We start from the raw sequence: 21,934 nt of genomic DNA, 5'->3' as shown, positions 1-21,934 counted from the left end.
ATTGCCTTAATGGGATGAAAAATGTAGCCAGGTGGACACATTGTCAGGGGTGAGATGTCATACCCCCTCAACCAAGTTTCTGTTAATCATCCTCAATAAGTGTATAGATGGCAAGGACCTTGTTCACAAATGAGTGGACCATCTAGAGGGAGGTCTGTTGAGGGGAAGCGAGCATTGATCCACTGGTAGAGGATCAGCAGTCGGAGGAGGGAGCTAGATAGGAAGAAGACTGTCAGGATTAGCTCCCCGCCAGTAGATTGGAAGCAACAGGCTGGAAGGCAACAGAGTGGATTGGAACAGTTGGGTTGTTGCCCATAGTGAACCTGTGCTGAATGCCTCAATGAACTCTTCAGAGGATCACAAAATAGGCAGAGGGAAAGCTGTTACTCCAACAGAAGGGAGCAGCTGTGGATCCTCAAGGGATGGTGGTGAATTGTGGTACTGTCATTGGACAAAAAATCCAGAGTCCCAGGTTAATGCTCTGGAGAAGTGGATTTGAATCCCACCTCAACAGATGGTCGTGTGAATTTAGTTAATAAATGTGAAATTACAGTGGGGCCACCAAGCCATTGAAGTACACCACCTAGAGTACATTCTATGTCTTTGCCACCCTCAGTGCATCCTCTGGGTGCTGTTCAGCATGAGGAATACTGACCAATCAGCCAAATGGGACAGGGCAGTAGGTGGTAATCAATAGGAGGTCTCCTTGTCCAGATTTGACCTGATGGCGTGAGACTTCATGTGGTTTGGAGTCAGTGCCGATATACATCGTATCGGGTGAGCCTGTCCTGTTGGTGGGTTCGTGGTGTCTTACACATTGCTTGGAAGGTGTGATTCCATGAGATTGACTATTTCAGGCAGTTGCTTGACTAGTCTGTGGGACAGACCCAGGTGTTAGTAAGGAGGCCTGACAGATGAGCCATTGGTGTTTTCTGGTGTTGTGGTCAATGCTAGTGGACAATCGAGTTCCATTCCTTTTTGCAGATGTGGTAGTAGCTTGATACAACTGATCGTGCTTGTGCCATTTCAGAGCATATTTAAGAATCAATCACTTGGCTCTGGAGGCACAAGTAAGTTCGACTAGGAGAGGATGGTAGATTTTCCTTCCCTAAAGGGGACTAGTGATGAATTTTACAGTTGACAATGATTTCATAGTTATCGATACACTTGACATCATCCAGGACAAAACAATCAGTTTGATTGGCTCCCCGTCCACCACCTTCAACATTCACTCCATCCACAATCAAAGGATTGAAGCAACTATGTGTTCTGTCTACAAGATGCACTGCAGAAATTCACCAATACATCTTAGGCAACACCTTCCTAACCAACAAGCACTTCCATCTAGAAGGGCAAGGGCAGCAAATATCTAGGAACACCACCTCCTGCAAGTTCCCCACCAAGTCACTCACCACCCTGACTTGGAAATATATCGCCATTCCTTCAGTGTTGCTGGAACTAAATCCTGGAACTCCTTCCTTAACCGCATTGGTTCGTCTGCCTACAGCACATGGACTGCAGCAGTTCAAATTAGCAACATGCTACCACTTTTACAAGAGTAATTAGGGATGGGTGATAAATGCTGGCCCAGCCAGCGATCCCACATGCTGTGAATGAATGAAACAAAATGAGAACAATGAACTGAAAAATTGCTGAAATTTTTGAAAGGTCAGCAGTTTGTTTTGTCTTTAATCTTATGCAAACAGCCAACAATTGATCCAGAACTTTGTAAAATGAATAGCACATTAAAATGAGAAGATGGTAATAACTGTGAGAGGCCTTACCCTATTTCACGTCTGACCTGTGACTCTGGGTGTTTTCAGAGCTCTTCTGAGAGGCTGCCGCTGTGTGGAGCTGGACTGCTGGGAAGGACCAAATGGGGAGCCAATCATCTACCATGGATACACGCTCACCTCAAAAATCCTCTTCAAAGACGTTATCCGAACCATCCGGGATTATGCCTTCACGGTGAGTGCACTGGAATCATTCTGATGATAGAGTCTGTTGATAGAGTCTGACAATAGGGATCATTCCCAGTGACCGGAGTAAACCCAACTTGTTGGGGAATCAGAAAAAGTGGTATAATTTTCAACCTTGAACTAGACCAATCTGTGAAAGATGAGGAAACACATCTTTACAGAACGTGTACTATTTGGGAACACTCTTCCAAAAGTCCTGAGATGTTGTGGGTGATTGGGTCTTTCAAGACAGTGCAAGATCTATTAAGTAAGAGAAATGAAGGTAAGCAGCGTTTCTAAGATGTTGGATTTTACACGATCCCCTGCCTCTGGGTTTGAAGGGTGGAGCTGGGGACAAGTAAAATCCAGAGTCTGGAGAATCCATCACTAACCAGCCCCTCCCCAGTTTGAAATTTTGAGGGAGATGGGGAAGGCATAGATGTCCCTGTTTTGAGCTAATTGAGGGCCTGATCCAACAGTTTGCTGACCCTTTATCCCAATGGCAGAGGGGAGCTCTCCGCTATGTGAGAAGCCCAGAAGCTTTAACTGCTCAGGGGACAAGGTGAGGTAGAGCCTGCTTTCAGGGGCCTCTCCATCCCCACCCATTACCCTATTTATTGGGCTGCCTCTCTCCTGATCCCTCTATCTCTCTATCAATCTATACCTGTTCCTCCCAATTTCATATTCACTCTCCACTTCCCCCAATCCTAGTCTCTTCTGTCCTGTGATCCCTCCTTTCTCCTGATGCCTCTCTATTGTACTGATTTCACTCTCTGTCTCTCTCTCTCTCAGTTATTCCTTCTATTGTGATCTCCCTCTCTTGCTTGAACTTCCGCTCTCATCTGAACTTCCCCTGCTCCCGGATCGAATGTCTTCTTTCATTTGTGACCACATCATGCTGGCAGGGAGGGTTGCTGCTGCTGATGCAGTAGCTTGAAGTTTGAAGTCTATTAGCTACTGCCTGATGTGTTCTCTGGAGTTTGGTGGACTCTGGTATATTAACACTGGGACTGGTTCTCATTGAGAACAAGTATCAGAAGGTTAATTCATGGGGCACTGTACACTACAGCTCTACCACAGGCTTTTGCACAGATGAGGATCAAGCTGGTTGATTTCAGTGACTTTCCTCTTCGTGCTGGATCTGGAACCTTTATACAAGAGGTATCACATGGCCTGGTGCCACACTGATGTCACAACATCTGCTCACCAGCCTTCCTACATGTACCTGCTGCCGACCTAGTCCCTGAGACCCCCTCCTGCTGCTGACCTAGGCCCCGAGACCCCCTCCTGCTGCTGACACAGTCCCCAGGATCCCCCTCCTGCTGCTGATCCAGTCCCCAGGATCCACTTCTGCTGTTGACCTAGTCCCCAAGACCCTTCCTGCTGCGCACCGAGTCCCCGAGACCCCCTCCTGCTGCTGACCCTGTTCCTGAGACCCCCCCTCCTGCTGCTGACCCTGTTCCTGAGACCCCCCTTCTGCTGCTGACCAAGTCCCCAGGAACCCCTTCTGCTGACTCAGCCCCCGAGATCCCACTTCTGACCACCCAGATCCCAAGATCCCCTTGCTGCTGACTGAAATCCTGAGAAACCCCTGCTTCTAACCCAGTCCCTGCTTCTAACCCAGTCCCCGAGAACCCCCTGCTTCTAACCCAGTCCCCGAGAACTCCCTGCTTCTAACCCAGTTCCCGGGATCCCCCTGCTACTGACCCAGTCCATGGGATCCTCCTGACCCTGACACAGTCCCTGCCTCTGCCCCAGGCATTCTGCTGGACTGGTGCCCGTGACAAGCCAGACTTTGAGCAGGAGGATGTGTGAACTTATTCAAAGATTGCAATCTCAGTAAATTGCTCAAAGAACAGGAAACAAGAGGGTGTTGGATCTGAATAAAGCCTATTTCCTGCATTAAAAAACTGACCGATAACTGCTGCCAGACAATTTAAACATTGTTTTTATTAAAATGAAAATTGACTGCAGGCTATTTAAAATCTAAAATGCAGCCAGATATCTGTCACTTCCCCATATAACCAATGGGGCAAGATGAGCAAGCACTGCATTAGGCTAAGCCAGTTTCCTATGACTTAAATTTATATTCTGTTTATGTTCTTGGATCCCAAACCAAAGTTAAATGGATCTGACCCTGAAACAGGGAGGATTTGGGGACCCAGTGTCACCTCATTCAGACCAGGTCCAATCACATTATCGATTATGACAGGTGGTGAGGTCATCAGCCCCATGCTGAAACCATTGCCACCCCATTAACACCGGACAAAGGGGGTTAATATTGAGCACATTGATCTCATTAGTCACAGTGCACACTGTATAGTCACAGACCATTGTACAGTCACACAGCCCCATATGGTCACACTCATTGTACAGTCATATGCCAACTGTACAGTCACACCCCACTGTACCGTCACACACCCAATGTACAGTCACACATCATGCAATCACACACCACTGTGCAATTACACCCACTGAATCGTCATGTACCCCTATACAGTCACACCTACTGTACAGTCAAACACAACTTTCAATTACACGCCTACCATACAAAAATGATCACACCTACTGTGCACACTCACTGTACAATCACACACCCAAAGAGGCGTACAGCACGGAAGGCCTGTCGGCCCAACTTGTCCGTGCTGACCAGGTTTCCTAAACTGAACTAGACCCACTGTAAATACCTACTGTATGCACTTATTCTACAATCATGTGCCCAACGTACACACTGACTGTTCATACCTGCTCTACATGGCCACTGTACACACTCACTGTACAATCACGTGCCCAACATACATATCCACTGTACAAATAGACCCATTGTAGAAACGCACACCCACTGTACAATCACACATTTATTGTACTGAATAATTGAAAGATCCAATTATATGTCTAAGCAAAGTTGCTAATGGCAGAAATGAAATGCAAAAAGATTTTATGTTTATCACATAATGAGAATTATGAAGCCGTTTCCTGTCCTGGAGTATAACCAAATTTCAGATGTTTCTTGTTAAATTTATTTGCCAAATAAACATTCAGAGCTTTCTGGAGTTGCCTATGGTTGGCTGATGTATGGGATCCTCTTGAATTATCTCCCCAGGTCTCTCCGTATCCCGTCATTCTGTCCCTGGAGAATCACTGTGGAGTGGAGCAGCAGACAGTCATGGCCCGGCATTTAAAGGAAATCCTCGGTGAAATGCTGGTAACTGCACCACTCGATGGCAAAGTCCTGAGTAAACTTCCGTCACCCGAGGTAACTGTGTGGCCATTCACTTTGTCATATCTCACTGTGTAATGACCTTGCAAGGGGAAGGTGATAACCAAGTGCTACTATCACTAAACTAGTAATCTGGGGACCCAGGTTCAAATTTGTATCCAAAAATATTTGGAATTAAAAGTCTAATGATGATCATGAAACTATGTTGATTTTTGTAAAAGCCCATCTGGTTCACTAGCACCTTTTGGGGAAGGAAATTTATTGTCCTTATCTACCTTACCTGTGATCCAGACAACAAAGTCGAGTGTTTACCACCAGTTTGTCTTGATTTTGAAGGAGGATAAATTCAGCTCCAGTTACAACTAGTTGCTTTAGAGAACCACTGGCTGAAATGACCAGATCAGATGGGACTGCAGCTCAAGGAAGTATTCAAGGTCACCTGGTACATGCTGCACAAATTTATCAGTTAGAAAGAGGAATCCTTTTTCTATAGCATGTGGACTGCAGAGGCTCAAGAAGGCAACTCACCACCACTTTCTCCTCCAGGGCATCTAAGGCCAGGCAATACATGCTGGCCCAGCCCACTTCTGATGAGTGAATTAAAAAAAAACAATTGGACAGCTCTTTTGATGAGCCAGCACAGACAGAAGCTAGTTTCTGTGCTCCTCTGAATTCACTGAGGCACCTGAATCTCCTTTCTGGTTGACACACTGTCAGTCACAGAGATGTTGAAACTGACCCATAACATTGATAAGGATAATTCAGACCCAGTGCAGCAGACAGATCAGAACAACTTCAAACAGTGAGCAGGGACTGATTTGTTCCCTCAATGCTTAGGCATTTGTGGGAACCACATTGTGACTTTACAAAAATATTGCAGACTGCTGACTGTAAATTCCATCACGATAACTCTAACCTGGATTTCCATGCAAGTGGCAGTAGCGTGCACAGGACTGAAACATTATACCTCACCATTCCACTTGCAGCTAGAATATGACTAAGTTTCAACTTACGCACTGCTTGACACCTTTGAAGTGGAGTAGCAAATGGTGTGAAATATTAGACCTGTGACTTGTACCAGATTTCCATTAAAAGACTTCAGTCAGTTCAAACTTCACTTATACCTCAAGGCATTACAAGCAACAGTTACATGAATTGTGCACTGGTGTCCTTCAGGGCAGAAGTAGGATAGTCATTGGTGTCATGTGGTTATCCAAGAGACGGAATAGTAAGGTCAGCATTCCTGCTCGTTGCTGGGCTGCAGTTGCATAGGTGTTTTCCCCAATATTCAGACCTTGGCTAGTCCTAATGTGACGCTCGAGACAAGACTCTCGAGTAAAGCCCCTAAATGGTTTAATAGATTGTTCGACTGATTATCCAATTGAGTAACAAAGGACCTATTTGACCTGGATGGGTGGTGGGATTGATGGATGTGGCTGAGTTAGCAATGGCTGGACTGGAGGGGCTGGCAGTAGTGGTGCGGAATATGATGGGTCATTTAGAACTGGCAGGTCATGTGCTGTGGGGCAGAAGACGTCTCTAGAGACATAGTACAGCAAATGTTTTATTAGCTGCTATGGAACCAGGAGTGTGTCGGTTGATCAAATAATCAGGATGATCAACAAGTACACATAACCGCAGCAAACCCTGATTAAGCGAAAGTTTGAGACATCAATATCCCTGCAAAAAGCCTATGTAAAAACATCAACACCTCCTAAAATCAATGGAAAAACACACAGTAAGTAGTAGAAACATAATGCAGGGAGTATACACAATACTGTTTTACTTTATTTATAGCATAAATACACAGACGTTGCAGCAGTTTGTGGTATTTATAACGTTGTGCCAGTTTATCAAGAGTGCTGGTTAATAAGGTGCCAGTTAAAATAAAGGTTGCTGTAAAGGAAGCAGAAATAGGCCATTAATCCCTTCAAGCCTGCTGTGTCATTCAATATGGCCGTGGCTGAACGTCCAACTCAGTACCCTGCTTCCACTTTCTCCTCATGCACCTTGATCCCTTTAGCCCTAAGACCTATACCTAATTCCTTCTTGAAATCATTCAATGTTTTGGCCTCAATCACTTTCTGTTGCGAAGAGTTCCACAGGCTCACCACGCTGGGTGAAGAAATTTCGCCCCATTTCAATCCTAAACAGTCTACTCAAAATGCTGATTTTGGACTTCCCACTGATCAGGAACATCCTTCCTGTGTTTAACCTGACTAATCCTGTTAGAATTTTATAGATTTCTATGAAATCCCCTTCAATTTTCTAAACTCCAGTGAAGGTAGCCCTATAAGGGCAGGCGATGGCCTAGTCGTATTATCACTGGACTGTTAATCCAGAGACCCAGATAATGTTCTGGGGACCTAGGTTTGAATCTCGCCATGGCAGATGGTGGAAATTGAATTCAATAAATATCTGGAATTAAGAGTCTAATGATGACCATAAATCCATTGCCGATTGTTGGGGAAAACCCATCTGGTTCACTAATGTCCTTTAGGGAAGGAAACTAGTATCCTTGCCTGGTCTGGCCTACATGTGACTCCAGATCCACAGCAATGGGGTTGACTCATAACTGCCCTCTGGGCAATTAGGGATAGGCAATAAATGCTGCCTCACCAGTGACGCCCTTATCCCATGAATGAATAAAAATCAAAAATCTAATCCAGTTTGCACTTTGTATGTCCGTCCTGCCATTCTAGGAATCAGCCTTTACTGCCCTCCCTCCATAGCCAAAACATCATTCTCAGATAAGGAGACCAAAACTGCACATGATGCTCCATGTATGGTCTCACCAAGGCTGTGTACAACTGCAGTGAGAAGTCTCACAGGCTGGACCACTTTATCTGAATTTCAGGAGAGGGGTTTCTACGTTAACGGCTCATGGGGTCCATTCTGGAAGTACTTCCAGGCACTGTCTTAGGCTTCAGAAAGGGTCAACTGTGTAGAAAAGAAAGTAATTGATCCTTTTGAAGGTTAACTACCACATCCTCCCTGGAAGATGCGTAATAATTTCCCTTGTATTTCCTTTGGCCGTGTTGGCGAATAATGGTTTTAGGATGAATGACTGTAAATCATGGCATGGTTTAAGTCTGGCAGGGTGTCAGGATGGCAGCTCAGAAGGTCTGGTGTCTTTGCTGACCTCATAGGTACCAGGCACTAACCCAAGTATATAAATAACATCACTGCCCACATCACTTATGAACCTGGGAAGCACCAAGGACAGGTGGATAAAGTGGTCAAGGAGGCATATGGTACAATTGACCAAGGCATAGAGTTTAATGCAGGGAGGTTATACTGGGACTGTACACAATGTTGGTTAGGTCACAGTTAGGGTATTGTGTGCTTTTCTGGCACCCGTATTAAAGGAGGAAGTGGTAGCTCTGGAGAGGGTGCAGAGGAGATTTACCAGGATGTTGCCTGGCCTCGAGAGTTTCAGTTATGAAGAGTGATTGGTCAGACTCAGGTTGTTTGCCTTGGAGCAGAGGAGATTGAGAGGGAACGTACTTGAGATGTACAAAATAATGAGGGACAGAGATAAGGTAGGCAGGAAGAAACTTTTCCCCTTGATGGAGGGATCATTGGCAGGGGCATAAATTTAAGGTAAAGGGCAGGAGGTTTAGAGGAGATGTGAGGAAAAACTTTTTCACTCAGAGCATGGTTGGAATCTGGAACTCACTGCCTCAAAGGATTGTAGAGGTGGAAACGCTGATATCATTGAAGAAGTATTTAGATAGGCATTTGCAAAGGCAAGGCATACAAGGCAATGGAACAAGAGCTGAAAAATGGGATTAGAATAGTTAGGTGGTTGTTCTTCTTTGGTGCTGACACGATTGGCTAAAGGACCTTTTCATTCACAGGATGAGGGTATCGCTGGTCAGGCCAGCATTTATTGCCCATCCCTAAGTGCCCAGAGGCCAATTATGAGTCAACCACATTGCTGTGGGTCTGGAGTCACATGTAGGCCAGAACAGATAAGACTGGCTGTTTCTTTCCCTAAAGGTCATTAGTGAACCAGATGGGTTTTTCCCAACAATAGGCAATTGATTCATGGTTGTCAGTAAACTCGTAATTCCAGATATTAATGAATTCAAATTCCACCAGCTGCCATGGCAGGATTCAAACCCGGGTTCACAGAACATTACCTGGGTCTCTGGATTAACAGTCCCGCGATAATACCACTAGGCTATTCCCTCCCCTGTTCTGTGCTGTCAATCTCTATGTCCTGATGACCACTGCTACAGGAACACAGGAAGCTCGAGAACAAGGATGGCTGCAGTTTTCGTGACATCAGGCCAAAACAGGTGCGGTCCAAGGTGAGGGATGGTAACTTCTGTTAAAGTCTCCCCCTGGATCTGGAGCCATAATTTTATCAAGGCTAGACCTACCCGTGCTAGATGAGGCCATGATACTGAGGAGGAGCTCACCAGATTTCATCCCGATATGTAGTCTTGAGGGTCAACCAATGGTAAAAAGCAGATAAGCTATTTAATCTTGGGACCTGATCTATTTAATTGTGAGGGCCAAGCTATTTCGTCATCGGGCAAAAAGCCTAATGGATTCTTTCAGGAACCTATAAAAAATCATTTGATACTGCTTCAAATAAGAACCAGGTAGTTATTTCTGGTGTCCCAACCAATATTTGTCCCTTAGCCAACATCTCGAATACTAGCTCTACCTAAATAAAGACATTTTATCAAAATTTTGTGCTTTGCACCTACCAGGACAATTCATAAGAAATACCAAAGTAAAGGGAAAATGCCTTATACTTTGCAAGAAGAGAGTGCTGATGGGTAGAGGCATTGCTGTTGAAATATTGCAGGTTATCTGGCTCTTAGGTCATTGCTGGTTGTGGCATCCCGTATTATAACAGAGACTGCAATTCTAAAGCGCTGTAGAAATGTAGAGATGTCTGGTCCTTAATCAGTTTAGCCCAACTGTTTAATTGTGAAAACTCAGCTCATTGACCGGAATAGCATTTCCCAGGTGACTCACAAAACTGGTGTCAAAACCTCCTCAAAAGCCCAATACAATCCTCTGATTTTCTTTTGCAGAAACTCAAAGGCAAAATACTGATAAAAGGGAAGAGGTTCAATGGCTCTGGACCCTCAGTGGATCAGGAGGAAACACCAGAGGATGAGGATGATGAGAATATGAACAATGGAGAAAAAAACAAAAAGGTACCCTGGGCAGGACCACTGTTGTAGCGACCATGTGTAATGATTCTGCAATTCACTGCAGCTCCAAACAAGATGAATTTAACCCTAACTCACCCTCTCATCAGTTACTCTGTGAAGTTTCTATAATATTTGAATATGAATGGATATCCAGTTGGGTGTATCAGGTAATGTTACACAAGATCCTACTGAGGCATGACCCAATAAGTGAAAAGCTCATTATTTTCTCAGTCAAGACATAACATTCATTTGGTCAGATTTAGGGGAGGCAGTAACATAATGTGGTTGTCAGTGAATTAATAATCAAGAGTCACCATCTGATGTTTTGGGGAACATGAGTTTGAACTCCATCATGTCAGAGGGTGAAATTTGAATGAGATAAAACATTTAAAATTAAAAAAAAAGTTTGTCTAAAGAATCCGTTTAGTTAACCAATATCCTTTAGGGAAGGAAATCTGCTGCCATGCTTACCTGGTCTGGTGTACATATGACTCCAGACCCACAGCAATATAGTTGACACTTCTCTGTGTATAGACATGTTCTGTTTCATCTGTGGTACTCCTTTCAGTTTAGGCCAAGGGCCACCACGTCACATAGGCCATTAGTCCTTATTTTCCAAGAAAAGTTTAATTTTTATGATTGATGCAGATTCTTAAAAATTTCTTTGAAACATTTTCCGAAACAGTTACAGATTCATGGGCATTTGAAGTAAATTTAAAATTTTCTTGACTGCATTGCTTCCAGGTCAAATGATGTCACAAATGCACTGCCTGAGAAAGTGCTGATAGCTAATTCAGTCATAGCTTTTAAATGAGAATCGGATAATTATCTAAAGAGAAAGTGTTCTAGTGCTGCTCAGGAAAGGTGGGGACGTGAGACTCACAAGTTGCTCCTGCAGAGAGCTGGAACAGACATGAGAGGCTGACTGTTGTAACTATTCAATGATTCTGATGTATGGTGCAAAGAACCTGTAGTTATGTATGATCGTTCACAACCTAAGGGAAGTCCTGTTTTTTACACCAATGAAATAGTTTTTAAATGTAGTCATTCTTAATAAAACAGGATTCAAAGCAACCAAGACCGCAGTGAGATAAAACACCCGGCCACCTACCTTCAGTGAGGCTGAGGAACAATTATTCATCAGGACATCAGGGAGAATTTCCCTGCTCTTAATTTAAATGATGGCCTAAAGATATTTAACACCATCCTGAGAAAGTAGACTCGGCCTCAGATTAATTACTCATCCGAATTTTGAACCATAATCATTTGACTCAGAGATGAAAGTGCCTCCCTTGAGCTATATCCAACACTGTAAAATATAGGGGAAGGTGTGAGGAGTTGTCAATAAGAGACAGAATACAGTAATCAATTGTTAGAGCTTGCATTACATTCCTGCTTCTTTTTAGATCTTTCCGTCAATTGATGAGGGACCCAGACAGGCCCTGCTCTTGTTGACATTGGCCTGGTCTACATTTGGGAGCGTGAGTTATTCTTGGATCTGAGAAAGTGCAATGACACATCCTCTGGAAGCTGTTCTAGTCAGTAACCCTGCTATGAATTATCTGCCCTAACTGGAAATGTTTTTTTTGTGTGTGGAATGTTGATAATGAATAGGGTGTTGACCTTCAGTGGTTCTTGTGTTGTATTCTAAAAGCATTTACTTTATTCCTGCTTTGGTTCCCCTTTGCAGAGCCTGCTTTCCCCGGAACCAGCAAACAACAAACAGGTCTGTCTTTTCTGACGTTCCCGTGAGATCCTAGTTCTGCCTGTCGACCACTTGAGGACAAATAAATCTACATGAATATCAGTCTGGAAAGCTTAGTTGTCCCTCTCTTTGTAACTTCCAGCAAAGCTAAGGGGAAAAGGCAGGAGAATGTCAGTAATTTAGCTGCTCAGAAAGCCAGTAGGGACATGTGGGTTGAATGGCTTCCTTCTGCCCCACAACAGCTATTGATTCTGTGATTGTTATACTGAGGGAGCATGGCTGCAAACACACTGCCCCCTGGTGAATAGCACCATTAATTATTTTGAAGAATGTGGGTATTGTTGCCTGGGTCAGCATTTATTGCCCGTCCCTAATTTCCTTGGAGAAGGTGATGGTAAGTAACCACCTTGAATCCTGCAGATCTTAAGGTGTAGGCACACCCACACTGCTATTAGGAAGGGAGTTCCAGGATTTTGACCCAGAAAAGAAACAGCAAAATATTTCCAAGTCAGGACAGTGTGTTGCTTAGAGGAGAATTTGCAGATAGATGTGATCCCATATCTCTGCTGCCCTTGATCTTCTCGGTGGTAGAGGTTGTGGATTTGCAAAGGGTCTTGGTGAATTTCTAGAGAGTGAATGCTGAGAATGTTTGATGTGATGCCAATCAAGAGGCCGGTTTTGTTCTGGATGTTGTTGAGTTTCTTGAGTATTGTGGAACGGCATGTAACTAGGCAAGTGGGAAATATTCCATCAAACTCCCGACTTGTACTTTGTAGATGATACTGAGAAGACGGGAGATAAGTTACTCATCACAGGATTCCTGGAGACTGACCTGCTGTCGCAGCCGCTATATTTATATGGCTAGTCCAGTTCAGTTTCTGCCCAGGCTGTTGATAGTGGGGGATTCAGTGATGGCAACACCATTAAATGTCAAGAGGAGATATTTGAATTTTCTTGTTGGAGATGGTCATTGCCTGGCACTTGTGTAGCACAAATGTTACTTGCTGCTTGTTAGTCCACGCCTAGATATTGTTCAGGTCTTGTTGCATTTGAACTAGGACTGCTTCTGTATCTGAGGACTTGTGGATGCTGGTGAGCATTGTGCAATCATCAGCAAACATGCCCACCTTTGACCTAATTATGGAGGGAAGGTCATTGATGAATCAGCTGAAGATGGTTGGGTCTAGGACACTGCCCTGAGGAACTCCTACTGAGATGACCTGGAGCTGAGATGACTTATCTCCAGACATCACAATCATGTTCCTATGTGCCAAGTACAACTCCAATCTCTGGAGAGTTTTCACCAGTTTCTGTTGATTCCAGTTTTGTTAGAGCTTCTTGCTGCTATATTTGGACGAATGTGGCCTTGATATCAAGGGGTGTCTCTCATCTCACCTCTGGAATTCAGCTCTTTTTTGTCCATGTCTGAGCCAAGGGCTGTAATGAGGTCAAGAGCTGAGCAGCCCTAGAGGAACCCAAACTGGGCGTCACTGAGCAGGTTATTGCTGAGGAGGTGTTGTTTGATAGCACTGTTGATGACACCTTCCATCACTTTACTGATGATCGAGAATAGATTGATGGGGCAATGACTGTTTGGGTTGGATTTGTTCTGATTTTTATGTACAGGACATACCTGGGCAATTTTCCACATTGTTGGGTAGATGCCAGTGTTGTAATTGTACTGGAACAGCTTGGCCAGGGGTGCAGCAAGTTCTGGAGCACAAGTTTTCAGTACTATTGCCAGATGTGTTCAGGGCCCATAGCCTTTGCAGTATTCAGTGTCTCCAACTATTTCTGAATATCATGTGGAGTGAATCGCATTGGTTTCAAACTGGTATCTCTGATGTTGAGGACCATGGGAGGAGGCCGAGATGGATCATCCACTTGGCATTTTTGGCTGCAGATTGCTGCAAATGCTTTAACTTTATCATTTGCACTGATGCGCTGGGTTGTCCTGCTGGAAATATTCAGCAGATGAGGTAACAACAATGTAAAAGAGATACAGTGAAAGTCACAGGTCTATAACCTATTATTTGAACTGCCCATCAACCTGACTCATTAATCCATGCTCCTACAGAGAGGCTGTCGGTGCTGCTCAGTGTCTCCAGCATTTTAAGCTTTTATCACAGATTTCCAGCATTTGCTATATTTTGGCTTCCTTTTTCGAGTGGGTTGTAGTGGGTGGGGGAGGGGTGGTTTGAGGGTATGATCTAGGGAGTCTCTATGCCTGGACTTTCTGACGGCAAGTCTGTTGTTATTCCAGCATAGATGGGAATTGAGCTAGGGGGAATCCCAATGTGGCACACTCCAAGGGAATTTCACAGAAAGTTGAAGATTCTGCTGAGCAATTTATAATCTGGAATCCTCCAAAAGTCAGCATGTTAAATTGGAGAATTTGGAAGGTCCCAATAAAATTAAGTGAAATAGTTACTCAGGAGAAGTTAGACGATTAAATACCTAGTTTGTTCCGCCTAATCATACTTAACCCCACGCCCCCACCCAACTATCAACACACACACACACACACACAGCCAGCCCCCATCTCACTACTGGACCCAACCCAGCCTGCCTGATACCCACCCACTAGAGCTGACTAGACATACCCACACTGCCAGACTGGTCTAGATCTGACTCCCTACCTACCATTGGACTCATCCCAATTTGCTACCCATACGCCCCCTTGGCAAGACCTGACCTGACACCCCGAGCGCCAACATGACCTCACACCCGACCCCTGACTCCAGATCTGACCCAACTGCCCCAGACTTGACAACCACCACACCGAATTTGTCCCACCCATCCTGACCTGCCCCCAATCACTTACCTTGCCACCTTGTCACCCTACCCACTTGGCACCATACCCTCTTCCCACTTGGTATCCTAACCACCCGGAACCCTATGCTGTACCCATCTGGCGCCCTATCCCTTGCACTCTAGTCCATCTCCAGCATGCACCCTTCCCAACAGGGATCTACTCACCTTGGACCCTCACATCCCACCCACCTATCACGGTACCCATCCAGCACCCCAACATCGCACTTACCTGTCAAAGTGGCTCTGAGTCTGTACCTTTAGATTTCAGAAAATAACAGCTGACTGCTGTGGAAAGGGAGTTAGGTTTGCTTTCCTTTTGACAGTTCTGTCCAACAGAAGAATTGTCAGAATGGAAACATATCTGCATTTCTGAAGGAGCCCTCATCGGATCAGAATGTGGAAATGAAAGTGGAGTGAGATAGCAAGAACTGCAGATGCTGGAGTCAGAGATAACAAAGTGTGGAGCTGGAGGAACACAGCAGGTTAGGCAGCATCAGAGGAGCAGGAAAGTTGATGTTTCAGGTTGGGACTGTTCTTCAGAAAGAAGGGGAATGCCTGATTTGAAGAGTATTAGCTATGAGAAGAGATTGGACAATGAGGAGTGACAAAATAGCTTACAAAAGATAGAAGTTTACAAACTTATGAGAGTCGTGAATAGAATGGACCAGAGGAGTCCTTTTCCCAGGTAGACATGTCAATTACTAGGGGACATAGGTTTAAGGTAAAAGGGGTTAGTTTAAAGGAGATATGAGAGGCAAGTGCTTTACACAGAGGGTGCTAAGTGCGTGGAATGCACTACCACTGGAGGTGGTGGAAGCAGATACAATAGCAACATTTAAGATGCATTTTGACAGATATATGAATAGGTAGGGAATTGAGGGATACAGACTGTACAGGAGCAAAAGGTTTTTGGTTTAGAATGGCATCACATGTTGGCACAGTCAAGGTGGGCTCTATTGTTCTTTATATCTTTAATCTTTGCAGAATTCCATTGGTCACTGACCTCCAGTCAGGAAAACACTACTCCAGAACTACCTACTGGCTTCTATGACCAAGCTAATTTGTATCCAACTTACCAGCTCACCATGGATCCCATTTGTCTTAATCTTCTGGACCAGCCTACCTTGCGGCACCTGATCAAATGCTTTAGTAAAGTTCTTATAGATAACATCCACTGCCCTACCCACATCAATCATCTTTGCCAGTTCCTCAAAAAATTCAATCAAATGTGTGTGACAAGACCGCCTTCACACAAAGCCATGTTCACTAATGTTAAGAAGTCCATTCTTTTCCAAATTGAGTAAATTTTGTACCCAATTGGCTCGCTCTTTCTGGATTCCATGTGATCTAACCTTCTAACCAGTCTACCTGCAGAACCTTGTCAAACACCTTGCTGAAGTCCATAAAGACAACATCTACTGCTCTGACTTCATCAATCTTCTTTATCACTTCTTCAATTAACTCAATCAAGTTAGTGAGACATGATTTCCCATGTACAAGATTATGTTGACCATCCCTAATCAATCCTTGCCTTTCCAAATACATGTAAATCCTGTCCCTCAGGATCCCCTGCTTACCCACCACTGGGTCATAGAATCCCTACAGTGTGGAAGTAGACCATTCAGCCTATTATGTCCACACAAACCCTCTGAAGAGCATCACACCCAGACCTACCCTATCCCTATAACCCTGCATTTCCCATGTCTAATCCACATAGCCTGCACATCCCTGGACACTTTGAGCACTTTAGCATGGCCAATCCACCCTAACTTGCACATCTTTGGACTGTGGAATGAAACCGGAGCACCCAGAGGAAACCCACAAAGATGCTGGGAGAATGTGCAAACTTGAAACAGACATGAGGGTGGAATTGAACCCTAGTTCCTGGTGCTGTGAAGTGGCAGTGTTAACCACTGAGCCACCATGCCGACTGATATTAGGCTCACCGATCTGCACCGATCCCCTGGCTTTTCCTTACCACCTTTCTTAAATAATGGCACCACATTAGCCAACCCGCAGTCTTCTGACACCTCACCTGTGGCTATCAATGATACAAATACCTCAGCAAGGAACCCAGCAATCTCTTCCCTAGCTTCCCATAAAGTCCTGGGATACACCTAATCAGGATCTGGGAATTTATCCAACTTAATGTGCTTTGAGACAGCACCCCCTCTTCTGTAATATGGACACTTTTCAGGATATCTCTATTTATTTCCCCAAGTTCTCTAGCTTCCATGTCCTTCTCCGTAGTAGGTATTGACACGAAATACTCGGTTAGTGTCTCACTTATCTCTTGTGGGTTCACACATAGATGGCCTTGCTGATCTCTAAGGGGCCCTGTTCACTTCCTAGTTACTCTTTTGCCCTTAACGTATTTGTAGAATCTCTTTGGATTTTCCTTAACCCTGTTTGCCAAATTATTTCATGTCCTCTTTTTGCCCTCCTGATTTCCCTCTCAAGTATACTCCTACTGCCCTTACACTCCTCCAGAGATTCACTCAATCCCAGCTGTGTATACCTGACATATGCCTCCTTTTTCTTGAGCAGAGCCTCAATTTTTCTCGTCATCCAGCATTCCCTACATCAACCAGCCTTTCCCTTCACACTAACAGAAACACAACTGTCTCTGAATTCATGTCATCTCATTATTTTAAAAGCTTCCACTTTCCAACTATCCCTTTGCCGGCGAATAGTGTCTCCCACTCAACTGTTGAAAGTTCTTGCCTAATTCCATCATACTCCAATTTAGAACTTTAACTTTTAGATCATGTTTATCCTTTTCCATAACTATTTTAAAACTAATGAAATTAGTATACTATAGAATAAGTGTACCCCAACTGCCCTTATACACCTCTAGGGATTCACCCGATCCCAACTCTCTATACCTGCCATATGCCTCCTTCTTTTGACCAGAGCCTCAATTTCCTCTAATCATCCAGCATTCCCTACACCTACCAGCCTTGGCCTTCACACCAATAGGAACATACTGTCTCTAGACTCTCTTGTTATCTCATTTTTAAAGGCCTCCCACTGTCTAACTGTCCCTTTACATGTGAATAGCCTTTCCCAATCAACCTTTGAAAGTTCTTGCCAATACTGTCAAAATCGGCCTTATTCCAACTTAAATCTTTAGCTTTTAGATCAGGTCTATACTTTTTTATAACTATTGCAAAACAAATAGAATAATGATCGTTGACCCTGAAGTACTCCCCCACTGACACCTCAGTCACCTGCCTGCCTTATTTCCAAAGAGATGACATTTTGCACCTTCTGTAGTAGGTACATCCACATACTGAATCAGTACATTTTCTTGCACATTAACAAGTTCCTCTCCATCCAAGCCCTTAACACTATGGCAGTCCCAGTCTATGTTTGGAAAGTTAAATCATTCTTATAGATTTCTCCAGTACCTGCCTAATACATTTGTATCTTTCCCCCAATTTCGCACTTTCAGCCGAAGACCAGTCTTATCCTTATCCATAACTATCTTAAAACTTGCAGAATAATGATCACCGAACCCAAAGTGCTCACCCACTGAAAATTTGATCACCTGGCTGGGCTCATTCCCCAGTACCAGGCCAAGTATGGTCCCTTCCCTAGTTGGACTATTTTCTACATTGTTTCAAGAAATCCTCCTGGATGCATTTTTGCCTCATCTAAGTTCCTGGCTCTAAGGGAGTCCCAGTCAATATTGGGGGAGTTAAAATCACCCACTACAACAACCCTGTTGTTTTTACATCTTTCTGTGTTCTGTTTACAAATCTGTTCTTCGATCTTCCACTGGCTGTTGGGAAGTCTGTAGTATAACTCCATCATAGTGATTGCACCTTTCTTATTCCTGAGTTCTACACAAATAGCCTCACTGGATTAGCCCTCTAAGATGTCCTCTCTTAATGCAGCAGTGATATTTTTCCTTAATCAGTCTTACAAATTCCCTACCCCTTTTACATCCCTCTCTATCACACCTCAAATATCTAACCCATGGAACATTGAGCCATCAGTCCTGCCGTTCTCTCAACTATGTTTCTGCAATGCCTACAACATTGTAGTCCCATGAATTAATCCAAGCTCTAAACTCATTTATCTTTGTTGCAAAGCAGAGGCCGACCCTTCCCTGAATAACTAAAAACCCGAAACACCTGGAGAAGCTCACCTCACCTCATAATCTGTTAAAGGTAGTGTGAAAAGTGGTATAACCTGCCTTTCGCCTCCCAATCTGTCATGAAGGGGAGGTTAAATGAAAGGAACTCCTGACAGTCACTCTATAGTCAACAAATGACAATTTATTTATCTAATTCTAACAGTTAGCATATTAACAGAACAACTGACAATCCAAACAATTTCCCCTTATCTATTAACTATTCCCGAATAAAACAAAATACTGATGGTATGCTGTTCCAATAGATAAAAGTCCCACTTATAAAACCAAATTAATAAAAAAAAATTAAAACCTAATCTCTCGAAATTACAGTCAGGATAAGTCTTCTGGAATGTCCTTTGCCTTCTCTGCTGTTCTCCAGTCAGGAACACCTTAGTCGAATTCTTGCTTCAGGAATATTAGCTAGGAGTGCCGTAGTACCTTTATTTAATCTGTAAATTAAGTGTTTGTAACGTAAGACTCCAATGAAATAGTCTGCTGTTCTTGTCTTTAAATCTTTCCAAAAATATCAAAAGATTGTGATCAGTGTACACAATTACTCTCCTGCAATAACACAGCTCCAACTCCTACATCGCTTGTGTCAATAGCAACGTTAAAGGGTTTCAACAAATTTGACATGCCTAAAACTGGTGCTGTGGTTAACACGGTTTTTAAATTCTCAATTGCTTCCTGGCATTGTTCTGTCCACTGAAATTTCGTGTTCTTCTTCAGCAAATCCGTCAGCGGTGCCACCATGCTACTTAAGTTTGATACAAGTTTCCTGCAGAACCCACGCAGTTCCAAAAATTGTAGCACTTCCTTCTTCAAAGATGGTCTTGGAAATTCCTCGATGGCCTTTGTCTTCATGGTCCTCCGTGCCATCCTTCCATGTCCGATGTTGTGTCCTAAGAACGTCACTTCCAGCTTCGCAAATTCAGTCTTTGCCAAATTTATGACCAACTTTTGCCTTCTGTAGTCTGTCAAACAGCTCTGTCCAATGCGCCATGTGATCTGTCCACAAATGGCTGAATATTGCTAAATCATCTATATAGATGGCACAATTAGTCACTCCTGTCACAACTCTGCTCATAAGCCTTTGAAATGTGGGTGGTGCATTCTTCATTCCAAAGGGTGTTACTTTAAATTGATACAGACCATTTGGGGTTACAAATGCAGAAATGTCGTTCACTTTCTCCATCAAAGGTATTTGCCAGTAACAACGAAGTAAGTCCAACTTTGTGATATAAGTGGCTTGTCCAACTTTTTCCACACAGTCCTCCAGCCTTGGAATTGGATATGAGTCTGATTTAGTCATGGCATTGACCTCCCAATAATCTACACAGAATCGTTGAGTACCATCAGGTTTGGGAACCAACACAATTGGCGAACTCCACTCACTTTGACTCGGCTCGATGATGTCTTCTTAGCACATGCTGACCTGCTGCTCTGATTCCCGTCCTACTGCCGCACTAGTTTGAACCCTCCCAGGTGATACGAGCAAAAGGTCCCTGTAAGGATATTGGTGCCTGTTCATTTTAGGTGCAGCCCGACCCTGTACAGGTCCCTCCTGTCCTGGAAGAGAATCCAGTGATCCAGATATGTGAAGCCCACATTTCTAAACCTATTCTTTGGGCATGCATTCAAGAGGTGCTGGAAAAATGGAGGACATCCAATCTGGTACTGCTATTCAAGAAAGGAGCAAGGGATAAGCAAGGAAATTATAGACCAGTTAGTTTAACTTCGGTGGGATGGGGAAAGTATTGGAAGCAATTTTGAGGGACAGAATTAGTCTGCATTTGAAGAGGCAGAGGTTAATCAAGAACAGTCAGCATGGTTTTGTTAAAGGGAGGTCATGTCTGACGGATTTGATTGGTAGGGCCCTGGTCATGTTGTAGAACAGACAGACCTAGGGTTCAGCTACTTAATACTTTGAAATTTGCGTCACAGGTAGACAGGATGGTTAAGAAGGCATTTAGCATGCATGCTTTCATTGCTGAGACCTTTGAGTATAGAAGTTGGGAAGTCATGTTGGGGTTGGACAGGACATTGGTGAGGCCTCTTCTGGAGGACAGTGTGCAGTTCTGGTCGCCCTGTTATAGGAAAGATACTATTAAACTGGAGAGGGTTCAGAAAAGATTAACCAGGATGTTGCTGGGAGTGGAGGGTTTGAGTCATAAAAATAGGCTGGGACTTTTTTCACTGGAGCATTGTAGGTGGAGGGGTGACCTTCCAGAAGTTTATAAAATCATGAATGAATAGCAAAGGTCTTTTCTCTTGGGTGGGGGAGTTCAAAACTAGGGGGCATATTTTTAAGGTGGGAGGAGAAAGATTTAAAAAGGAGACAACGGGCAATTTTTTTACACAGGGAGTTGTTAGTGTGTGGAGTGAACTGCCAGAGGAAGTGGCAGATGCAGGTACAGTTACAACGTTTAAAAGATATTTGAATAAGTACATGAAAAGGAAAGGTTTGGAGGGATATGGGCCAAATGCAGATAGGTGGGACTAGCTTAGTTTGGGAACATGGTCGGTGTGGACTAGTTGGACCAAAGTGTCTATTTCCATGCTATATGACTCTATGACTCTAGATGACCAGGTGTGTAGATGAGGGCAATGCTTTTGATGTAGTCTACTTGACTTCAGTAAGGGTTTTTAATAATGTGCCACATGGAAGACTGATAGCAAAGGTAAGATCCCTTAGATGCAAGGAAATTTGGCAAATTGGATCCACAGTTGACAGAGTGGCAAGAAGTAGAGCTTGATTGTTGAGGGGGTTGTCTGACCAGAAGTCTATGTCCAGTGGGGTCCCACAGGGGTCTGTGTTGAGGCCCTCTTGTGATTTCCATAAATGACTTGAATGGAGGAGGGTTGATCAGTAAGTTCACAGATGATACAAAAAATTGGTGGTTAATAATGAGGAGCATT

At 43.9% G+C, this 21,934-nt stretch overlaps 1 protein-coding gene across 8 annotated transcripts in view; it reads left to right on the top strand.

The window, feature by feature from the left end:
• The window catches only part of LOC109919639 (1-phosphatidylinositol 4,5-bisphosphate phosphodiesterase delta-3-like), a 142,260-nt gene that overhangs the window by 102,690 nt on the left and 17,636 nt on the right, over nucleotides 1-21,934 (top strand). For 7 of the 8 annotated variants that reach the window (XM_048614542.1, XM_048614544.1, XM_048614546.1 and 4 more), the window contains 4 exons: nucleotides 1,824-1,968; nucleotides 5,062-5,214; nucleotides 10,233-10,358; nucleotides 12,046-12,081. In XM_048614542.1, the coding sequence (XP_048470499.1) occupies nucleotides 1,824-1,968; nucleotides 5,062-5,214; nucleotides 10,233-10,358; nucleotides 12,046-12,081 (460 nt within the window). The remainder of the gene's footprint in view (nucleotides 1-1,823; nucleotides 1,969-5,061; nucleotides 5,215-10,232; nucleotides 10,359-12,045; nucleotides 12,082-21,934) is intronic. The other variant, XM_048614543.1, reaches the window with a different exon arrangement.

The sequence above is a fragment of the Rhincodon typus genome, chromosome 30, assembly GCF_021869965.1.
Source record: "Rhincodon typus isolate 14 chromosome 30, sRhiTyp1.1, whole genome shotgun sequence".
In the NCBI taxonomy this organism is placed as follows: Eukaryota; Metazoa; Chordata; class Chondrichthyes; order Orectolobiformes; family Rhincodontidae; genus Rhincodon; species Rhincodon typus.
The sequence above is the reverse complement of the archived record's forward strand: the minus strand, read 5'-3'. Positions and strand labels throughout refer to the sequence as shown.